Source organism: Melampsora larici-populina, assembly GCF_000204055.1.
Source record: "Melampsora larici-populina 98AG31 unplaced genomic scaffold MELLAscaffold_10, whole genome shotgun sequence".
NCBI classification, from domain to species: Eukaryota; Fungi; Basidiomycota; class Pucciniomycetes; order Pucciniales; family Melampsoraceae; genus Melampsora; species Melampsora laricis-populina.
The window spans coordinates 822,770-833,596 of NW_006768774.1; the positions used below are offsets into that span (position 1 = coordinate 822,770).

The window sequence follows — 10,827 nt, forward strand, 5'->3', positions numbered from 1 at the left end:
TAGCGACGAAGAGCTTGGCAACTTATTCAACCCGGGTGCTATGTCTGATTCAGATCTGTCTCTAGAAGAAGACTCGAGACCTTCTAAACGCCAACTTTCCCAAAGGAACACTGATCAAGCACCACCGGCCTCTAAACATTCTCGCCAAGTGCCTCAAAACGAATCTCAAGCTCAACTTCAAGGTGTTGATTCTCAAGATATCAGTTCATCTATCAACAGGAATGCACCTCTTCCTCAAAGTTCATCAAGCTCACGTGCTACCGACCTTCCAACACTCTTGAATTATCAGGCGGTGTGTAATGAGTGGTCGATGACCAGGATTTCAGCAGTCAAGCAGACTAGCTCAGCTGTGCCACAAAATATCCAAGAGGAGGCTAAAGCGCTCAAACAGCTGTATCATCATCACAAAGAGATGCTCGCGATGATGGGAAATGTCACCTTGTTTACATTGGACAAAGCGATGTATGTTCTTTCATTCATAGTCATACTATTTCACAACATTCTTAAGATTGATCCAATCTTAATCCGCTTCAGAGGCGATCTAGGTTCATCCCGAGGTCAAGGTCAGGATGGCTATCGCCTTTGGATGAGCTATTCAAAGATGGCCAATAAGGAATATAGTGAGTCGACTCCTTCCCCAGAAAGCTACATGAACATACTTACTTAAAATGTCTATGGTGGGTATGTTTATTATGTTTATTATTACTACAGTGCCTCGAAACAGCGAACCAGAAAGTCTTGGCGAGCGCAACCGACGAATGGGTAGGGCATGGACTGCTCGACCTGACGCCGAGCGTCTCGTTTTGCATCCTTCGGTATTTTATATGTTATCTGGCTTACCCTCGAAAAAGGAACAAAAGCAACTCAATCTATCACCCGAAGAACGCATCGAGCTGCAAGAGGTCTATGACGAAACGGTGTGTGGTCAAAAGGTTGCCAAAGCTTATGCCAAGGCATTGTCAGGTATTCCTGGCGGTCAATCATTGGCAGACCACAATCGCCTTTCAAAAAAGCGTGTGCAGCAAATACATTCTCAGGTATGTTGTTTTATCATATGTTCATTATTTGAATCACTATATTTCTTCATCATATTTCTCTTGTAAACAACTGATTGTTCATTTGGCACTGATAGATTGAAAGCGAATCCACACGCATGGACTTCGCATACTATTTTCTTGCATCTGGAACCCATCCTCAAACTGAGGAAGGCAAAGGTTCCCATGGATGGTGTATTGAATACACCTCACACCCGGAGATGGCTGAATATGTTCGTGCCAAAAGCAATTTTCCGGTTATCTTTGCAGCACGTGCTCAGGGCAAAGCAGTGGAAGAAGCTGTCGCCGATGCTATAGGATCATCAAAGTCGTCGACTGAAAAAGAAAAGCGCCAACAGCCAGCAGATGTCATAAAAACCGACCTCACCAAAGCCCTTCGGGCAGATCTAAGTGAGTCATTTATCCCTTGTCATTAATCTAGTTGTTTCGGTTTCATTACTGAGGTCGCTCTCTAGAGGAAGCACTTGGATATCCTCCAGGAAAAGGTTTCCCGCGCAAACCAAACCCGGGAGAATGTCTTAAAGCTAGAGGTTTTCCGGTCAATATCGTCCAACTCGATGGAAGAAGCCTGAAGCCTGAAGATCTTGCCTTGGGTGTTGACAAGATGCCAAGCAGCAAGAGATCACTGTGGCTGAACGACGTGAAAGCAGGTTTATTCAAACTAGTAAATGACTCAGCCGTGGCAAACGGCAGCAACAATATTAATGATTTGAATGATGGTGGCTCAAATACGCAAGATATTGAAGACGACGAAGAGCCATGGGGAGGTATCTCTGGCTTAGACGACAATTGTGATCATAGAGTTGATGATATGTATATCGGTATGGGTGTGGATGAAGACAACACCAACCTTGGTATGGGTCTGGAGGACGACGACCTACCTGATGATGATGATTTTTAGTGATACCATACAGATATTTAGCTTCGATAGATAAGTAAATGGATCATTTATTGGGTTTATTGTTTTTTATACAAAATTGTGATCTTGTGTTCCAGATTTTTTTTTATCACTCGCTTACTTTTTCATCCATTTATCATTTTTATGGTGATACCATACATTCATTTACCTTACATGGATAAAATAACACTTGAGGTTATCTTTTTTTGGTGCTTTTTTCTTACAAAATATCCTGCGTTTCATATTCCTTTCTTGTTATGACTTACTTTTTCATTGTCACACCATTTGTTATCTCAAATTGTCAACATCAATAATTACAACACAATTGAAATCTTGACTTCATCTCGTCACTTGACACTCGCAACTTCAAGAACAGTGTTGGTAGCAACTGATTCAAAGTATAATTTGATTTTATTATGTGTACAGATGATATTCTTCCAGTGGTAAGCTAAGTAAAAAAGGTGTCGGACCTTCGGTTGTACTAATGTCTCTGTGAGATCGAAAATGAGTTATACAAAATTTTCACACGACTCGCTTATATACAGTACATTTTGAATTCAACTATCCATATCGAGCTCACTATCGAGTTTAATATTAGTTGTGTTGTTGCAACAGGTTGCAACTGCTTGTATGTACCGTGATACTTGGCAAAGAATCAGACCGTATGCAAAAGGCTGCTGGACTGATGTATCACATCCGTGGTTCATCTCATGGGTCTCTCTGTCTCTCTTTCAATAGTTTGTCCTATTCAACGTGGAAAGGTCTTGAGGAGACGGTTTAATACGTGTAATGTAAATAGCAATTTTAAATCGCGAATTTGTCTGTTTCTATTTGCTCATGAAAGATAGGAAGAGATAACATATTGAGGCATTTATCGGGGATACATAAAAAAAACGAGTTGAGATGACCTACAATAGCGTTCATTCAAATGTTGGTAGGGTGGTGCAGATAGAGATGGAGGTGTGGTGAGGTTGATCCGTTTGATTGGATTGATCTGGCTTGGTATTAATTGGTTGGTGTGGCTTGCTCTATTGATAGACCAACACGTCCTGATAGGGAGTTAGGTCTATCAATAGGTGGGTGGGAGTTGGGATGGACGGCGTATGATGTGTCATGTGTCTGGACAGAGCGAGTGTTTGTAGGGAAGACCACTGGGTTCGGAGGCCAGACAGGTCTGGCTAGCCTCATAGACACGTCTGAGGCCAGGACACGTCTGGATGTTGGACTCTGTGTGGATGGATATAGACATCAGACGCGAAATGACACGACGCACGCGTGTGTGCGTCTGGCAGTGAGATACGGATAGAGTCCGGCCAATACGTCTCATTTTCCTCTGGATGATATCCCAGGAGTCTAGTAGCCAGAGGTGAGCCAAAGGCCCATTGAGCATTTCAGGCAGAAGGGAAAGAACCTTCTCATTTTCACAGGGGAAAAGCACGTATCCTATGTACAAGAAACAGATGAGTTTTCCACAAGATAAGAAACTAATAATATGATGAATTTACCCCCAATCTCCTAGTGATACTCCTAATCAGTTCTCGAGAAGACATCCCGTCAAAAGCTAAAAGCAATCTTGGAGAAGGAACTACTGATGGACCAAATCGTGAAAGCAATCCATAAGGAGAAGTTCAGCAAGGTAGTCAAACTACAGAAGGATTACAATGAGAAATTCGGGACATCAACTTCAGGCACTTCAAAAAAAGGAAAGAAGGGAAAGGAGAGTAAAAAGGAAAAGTCAAAAAAGAAGACAAAAGGGAAGGAGAAGAAAGAAAGAGGGAAAGGAAAATCAAAGAGGAAGAAGCAGAAAAAGAAGAAATCACCCTCCCCGTCTAGCTTGGACTGACTCTGACAGCAATTCATCCTCCTTGTTGGAATCCTCGAGCTCAAGCTCTTCTTCAGAGTTTTCAGGGAAGAAGAAAATGAAGCTAGTAATTCATCACAATCTTTGTTGTCCTCATCCTCCTCCTTGCTGTCTTCATCCTCAAGCTAAAGTTCTGATGATGAAAAGGACAAAAAGAAGAGCAAAAAGGCAGATAAGTTGTCATCCTGAACACTAAGAGATCTACCACGGTGTTGGGCGAAGGGATTCAAAAAGCTCAGGTACTACGTACCCCTCTTGGTGTTCAACAAGAACTACATAAACCGAGAACAAAGACCGAGATCAAAACAACTCGGTATCCCAGGAGTCTTGGAGGTGGAACTTGAACGTCAAATGACATACAGCGAGTTCATCCAGGCGTGCAATCTTGAAACATGGTATGCGGCAGAGATTTTCAAGATGAAGGAATATGCTAAGTACATAGGAGAACACAAAGATGTCATTAGCAAGATCATGACAAAATAAAACTCCTGAATGGTGGCTCTTAGATACCATCTAGCTATTAGAACCATAACTTTTAGAGATAAATATGCATCTAATAAAGACAAGAAGAAAAGGAAGAGGAAAGAGAAGATTGTCTTACCAAAAGGAGTCCAACCAGAGGTAGAAGAAGAAGCAATATGGGAGGCTGACTTGGCGGGGGATTTACACTTTGAAGGAAACCCTTAGGCGCCGGGAGGCCCAAAGCATGAGTTTAATTTCCTCACAGGTGAACAGATGGAGTCAAGCCACCCCAGGGACAATTCCAATCACTAGAAACCTTCTAGATGTCAGCACAGCAACAAGTACCGCCAAAGAAACCAAGCTGGCACCACAAACCAGAGTGGCAGCAGTAGTGCCCACAAAGGTGGTCATACCAGCACGGGCAAAGGCAGATTTGGTAAATCCCACCAAGTCAGTATGCCGCAAGGCAACCAGGCTAGTGGGTGAACCAAGGTCAGCAGCACGCCAGCCAACAGGCAAGCCAAGCTCAGAAAGGAGGTCAAAAAGGGAGCCAGCAACGTTCAGAAAAACCAAAGCACTAGGTAAGCTTTGTATGGACTGCTTGGTAAAGACAGAAGCTGAAGACATGAAATACCTGATTTGTCCTTTGCTTCATTCTACCACCCCCTCTTTTTCTCTCACAACACACGGTTGAACAAAACTGGTTATCCGGGCAGAAATTCCATGTTGTCCATGATGGCCCAACATTAAGTAAACTTGATTCTATCAACTGTATTGGGTACGACCATGTAACTTTTATCAGATAGAGAATGTTCATAAAGTTGTAATTGGGAAAACTCACCAATAAAATTGTTAAAACCTTTTGCCCCATTGCCCCTTCTCTTGCCACACCCACACCTGAAACCGTGCCAATAGGTTGCTCTTGAATAGCGCAAAAGCTCAAGAAGAGGTGATCTTCATACAAGAAGTAAAGAAAGGCCTTCCAAAAGCACTCTATACTGAGAGAAAGATCCACAAGTATACTGTAATCAACCTACGGCAAGTCCCAGACTCCAAGGAAGAATGTGAGCTAGCCAAACAAGAGCCAGGTCCTACAACAACCGGGACGGTAGCCAAAAATAAGATACCCTTAGGACCCCTGATAGCACCACCAAAGCCCCATTGTCTTGCTGGAGCCAAAATGCAATTTTTAGCAAATATGTTTGTTGTGAAACCTGGAGCCAAAAAGCCAAATTTTTGGATTTTTCTTTTCTAAGGTCATTGTGCCCTTGGAGCCAAAACCACCGGTTTTTTATTCCAAAATGTTATGTGTATTGTTTCCACAGAGCAATTCCATGTAGTCATACTGGCCACAGTCTCAGTCCAGCCAAAAGGCAAGAATCACCTAGACAACACCATTTTAAGCACTTTTACTCTCCACAAAGTCACAAGGAAATGTCCACCAGCCAAAGCAAACCCTTTGTCATGGATACAATGCTCTCCAAATTTCCTTGAAACGTGTGTGGTATCTGTAATATAACAAAGAAAGGAGGTTTGTTTTATTCAATTTGCCATTGTGGTCTTCAGAAGAATGGAAGTAAACTCCAAGGTACATGTAGTTAGAATGTGGAGGTACATTGGGGATCCAGTGTGTATAATCCAGCAAAACTTCACTTAAATTACAAAGAAAAGTCTGAATCCACCACAGTCAATCTGATATAAGTATTGGTTATTATTGGTTATTTGATTATGTGTTCTTATGAAATGTTATTATGCTGCTCTTCATATTTGATTTCTGTTGCTCTAAATGATATTTGTAATGATGCTTTAACTACATTTCATATAATCATAAGTGTCTCATGATTGTTTTCTCTAACTCTCTCTTCTATTATATGTTTCTCTATAAAGTCCTGTGGGGTTTTGCACCTAGATACAAACATCATCTGTTTTCGTATCTACATCATTTATAAGCTTATATTGACTTCTTATAAATTCATGCATTACTCACAGGTAAGATGTGTTTCTGTTCTTTCTCTTTTATATGTCTCATTCTCTTTCATTCTTAGATCTATAATTTGTATGAAAGAAATGAACATGATCTGTTTTCGTATCTACATCATTTATAAGCTTATATTGACTTCTTATAAATTCGTGCATTACTCACAGGTTATGAGCCTATTGCCCGAGTAATCACTTGCTTTACGCATTACGTCATTAGCTTTTTCTGCAAACAGATCATTGCGTTATCGTGCTTTCCGGTTCATTTTTTCTAAAAACATGTCTTCTGACCCGTCTATCAACAAATCGCCTGCTTCCGAACGCAATCCTTCACAGACGTCATCTCCGTCTGTCTCTGATATCTCTTCGACCTCGTCTTCTACTACTGTGCCAGCAAATCATTGACCTTTGGACGATACAACAGACGTTTTTCCTCTTTCTCAGCTTCTTCATTCTAATATGTCTGCCCCTACAACCTCCTCTGAAGATCATCGAGTGAAGATTCCAGAACTCAACAATGGAAATTTTCCTCATTGGAACAAGCGTTTACATTTCGCTTTACAGACTCGTGGCCTCCTCAAATTCTTGACTGAAGATTCTCCTCCTGCTACCGTTGACGGGCTTGCTTTATATCGTCGACAGCAAGGTAGAGTCATGGAGATCATTGTGGGTTCTCTTGATGCAGCAAATGACTCAATCATTCAGCTTACCGACACGCCTAAGCTTGCTTACGAGAAACTCGCCAAGGCTCACGGCAGTAGTGGAGGAGTTCTCGCTGCAGCCACGATTTGTGAAATCGCGACTATACATTTAGAACATGGTCAATCACTCTCAGATTTTATCACCAAAGTGCGAAATCTTCACAACCATTTGGCTCAGTACAGTGCAGAAGATAAAGAAATTGCTTTATCGTCCAAACTATTGGCCATCTTTCTCTGTAATGGTCTCGGTAAAGATTTTGATTACATCACCGCTCCTTTCTTTGCGGATATTTCATCTCTTACTGTCCAATCTGTTATGGATCGATTGGTCATCAAGACTGCGAAGCAATCATTGTCCAATACGACGGCGTCATCTGTATCGGCCTTCAAGTCCTCTACTATCCCGTCGAACGCATCTAACTCGGCAATCAACACTAGTCAAAATAGACGAATAGGTTCAGGTCCCAATGATTTGTGCAACGTGCCCACCCATCGGGGTCTTACTCACACCAATCGAAATTGTCACATCCAGAACGGTCAGAAGACGCGTGGCAAGACATCTGGGGGTGTTACAAATTCCACGAGTAGTTCCGCATCTAATGCTCTCACCGAGGCGGAAATGGCTCAACAATACATGCTGATCGAAGCCGCTCATAAGGCTAAGAAGACCCCTCCTGCACCTACTTTTGCTGTCACCACTACGAATCAGTTCAACGCTCTTGACTTAGTTGATGAGCTTCCGGACAAAGGCTTTGCTGCTCAGGCCTATGTTGCTTCTGGCAAAACCGCCTTCGACACCATCTTAGCCGACACTGCAGCCACTAGGAACATATGCTTTAATAAGGACATGTTTATCCAACTCAGATCGATTCCACCAGTCAAGATCACGGGCATCTCAGGAGATCCTCAGTTTGCTTATCATATTGGATCCATCATCATCCCAGGGTTTTCCAAAATCGACCACTCTGCAATGGATATCATGGTACCAAATGTTTTATATGTCCCAACAATGACAGTAAACCTTTTATCGTTAAGCCAGCTTTGTGCGGATGGAGCATCTTTTTCCGGATCAGATACTAGTATCACCATTGTAGGAATGGCCGGAAACTCATATTTTATATGTGAGAAGACCAATGACGAACGCCTTTGGCAGTGCAAGGTTTGCTTACTATCTTCAGTGTATATTTTTTCTGCTTTGTCTGAAACATGGCATTGTCGTTTAGGTCACCTTCACTATGATGCAATAAGGCGTCTTGCTTCGACCGGTGCTATTCAACTTTCCTCTCATACAAGTGTTTCTTCTCATGCTCCTTGTATCACATGTCAAAAATCAAAAATTTGTCGTTTTCCTTTTAAATCTCACTAGTCAATTTGAGTGGTGGGCGCCGCAGTCATAATATCAAGATGGGCTCCACTGAACTCAATCCACATAATCTGCTGAAGCCTATGCATGTTCAAAGATGACTCAAGCAGGAAAGCCTTGTTAGCAGTTGTTTGAATGTAAATCCAGCAGAATGTATTTTGTACTCTACTGGAGATCACTTCATCCATTATGAGTACCAAAAATAGATCAGAGAAATATGAGGGAAGCCTGTGAAATTTTAAAAACTGACAGCAAGCAAAAAGGAAGGAATGGGACAGGGAAAATTATGGAAGCCGTGCTGCATGTGTGGTATAAGTGTGGTGAAATTCAGGATTGGGAGAAATGATGGTGATTTGGAGCAAAGTTTATGTCACATACCCTTGAAGCGGGGTGAAAAATCCTTGCCCTAAGCCTAACCCCCTAAGCCTAACTCCTAACCCCTTAACAGTTTCAATATCAGAGTACATCAAGTATCATTTTGTGTCATTGGTAGATACTCACTTTGGGTTGTCTCCAAATATATGGTTCTTTTTGAACTTGAAAGATCTTTAGCATTCTCACTTGTGTAGAATACTTTTGTCAACATCAAAAGCTTAGAACACATCTCAACCAAATGATTTGGATTTACCAGCATCATGGTTATGGTGCACTGCAAGTCCTACACCTCCGGACTCCAAGTTCTTTTCACATTTCCTTTCTGTATACACTAGCCAATTGGGCGGCGGGCGCCGCCATGTCAATCTCTGAACATAATTTGGCTTTTAACTCTTTTCAATACTTCCCAAGCTACACAGTAAAACAAAGAATACCAACATCTTGGGTTTTACATTCCCAAGAGCAGCACACTATTGAGCGTGATCATGTTCACTTCTGTCATATGCAAAATACCATTAGATAGAGACTTCATTTGATTTGAAGCCTTTGATCCACTTAGGATTGGGAGCTCATTCTTTAATGTGAAGATTTGTAAGACAACACCTCTGACATCAGAAAATCCACACAATGTATCAAAGCAAATCATCTTCATTTAAGTTTGGGGTCTGGATGATATGATTGGATTGGGTATGTCAGTGGTTTCAAATGTTGAATCTTTTTGCAAGGTCTAATTTTGAGATTTGATCACATACACAGAGGAAACACCATTGCTTTAGAGATCAATCCTCTGATCATGATTCTCTCAAGAATTTCAAGACCAATTCTCTGGATGTGAAACATCTTGCAGTATTTTCTCCTTCTTGGTTGATCATTATCAGAACTATCAAGAGACCTAGAGATTAAAATCCAAAGCCCAAGTGGAATGACCACATTTTGTATGTTTGAGATAAATTTCAATATGGCAATTTGTGTCATCATCATCTCCTCCATCAACCACACATCAATCATCACATTCAATTACATCAAAATATGAAATATGTTCAAGATGTGTATGATCATAATATAACAAAGGTGAAAGAGGTAAAGAAATCATACTTGTTAATTAAGTTCTTCTAGGAGATGATGTATTGAGGTTTCCAACTAAATCATGTTTAAGTTGATAATTAAGAATCCTCTCTTGACCCTCTTCATAAAGTTGATATCTTTTCTAATATCATTCTGATTCTGATTCTGATAGGCTTAATGTTGGTTTAAATTTGATTCCATATTCTGACAAATTTTCTTCAAGTTCTCCAAATGATAATTCTCCTCTGTTTTTTGTCTCACAAAGTGATGTAAGTCCTAGTTTATCAGTTAAAGAGGTTAATGGTTGATCTAATGCTGCTTGTGGTTGGTCAGGTGGTCTTCCAATCATGATGATTCTTCATTCAAATCATCAAAGGTTTTCCAAGATTCATCTTCATGCATTTCATCTTCATCTTTTTCTCCACTTCCATAATCAGAGCCTCCTTTCCCATCAAAATTACTTTCTCCTTGATTCCCTTCCCTATAATGCAATGACCAAAGTCAACTTTCTTTGTTTTCTTTCAAATAACTATATATATACAAATTCTTTAGTTTTCCCCATCAGAGGAGATTGATTGGAAGGTGTCAAAAGATTCTCATAGCAAAGCAAAGGAAGAGGAAAGAAAAGCCAAAGAGCCTGTTTGCAACAAAGGCATCACTCAAATGAAAACTGCTGGAAAGAAAGCTGAAGAAGTGGCTCAGCTTGCTGAGTTCCAAGCAAAGGGTGAGGAAGAAGTAGGTCAGATCTTGAGGAAAAGACGTGAACAACAGAGAACCATTGAGGCTGACATGGAGATTGCAAGAGGACATTCTTGGTGATGCTTTTTATATCATGTCTGTAAGAGCAAGAAGACTTTCCTATTGTCCCAATCACTACATTTGACCTTGAAGCATTCAGCTACTCATATACACTCCTCAATCAACATGTTAGGTTCTGTAAACACATCAAAACAGATTGTCAGATCAATGAATCAAAAAAAATGGTGCTTAATAACTTACCAGTAATGATAGAACAATCCAAATTAAACAAAGCCACTTGATCATTGCAAATATGGATCAAATCTTGAGCT

General features: G+C 40.9%; 2 protein-coding genes across 2 annotated transcripts in view; both read left to right on the forward strand.

Moving 5' to 3' along the window:
• Positions 1-507, forward strand: part of MELLADRAFT_61549 (uncharacterized protein) — a gene marked incomplete at both ends in the record, with an annotated part of 1,509 nt that extends 1,002 nt beyond the window's left edge. The window contains 2 exons of the mRNA XM_007407705.1: positions 4-462; positions 483-507. Of these exons, the coding sequence (XP_007407767.1) occupies positions 4-462; positions 483-507 (484 nt within the window). The remainder of the gene's footprint in view (positions 1-3; positions 463-482) is intronic.
• A 9,332-nt stretch (positions 508-9,839) lies between these two features.
• On the forward strand, positions 9,840-10,576 carry MELLADRAFT_104630 (uncharacterized protein; the record flags this gene model as incomplete). Its single annotated transcript, XM_007407706.1, has 3 exons — positions 9,840-9,886; positions 9,930-10,026; positions 10,310-10,576. The coding sequence occupies 3 exons, from the start codon at positions 9,840-9,842 to the stop codon at positions 10,574-10,576; spliced, it is 411 nt and encodes a 136-aa protein (XP_007407768.1).
• Between the last annotated feature and the right edge of the window lie 251 nt (positions 10,577-10,827).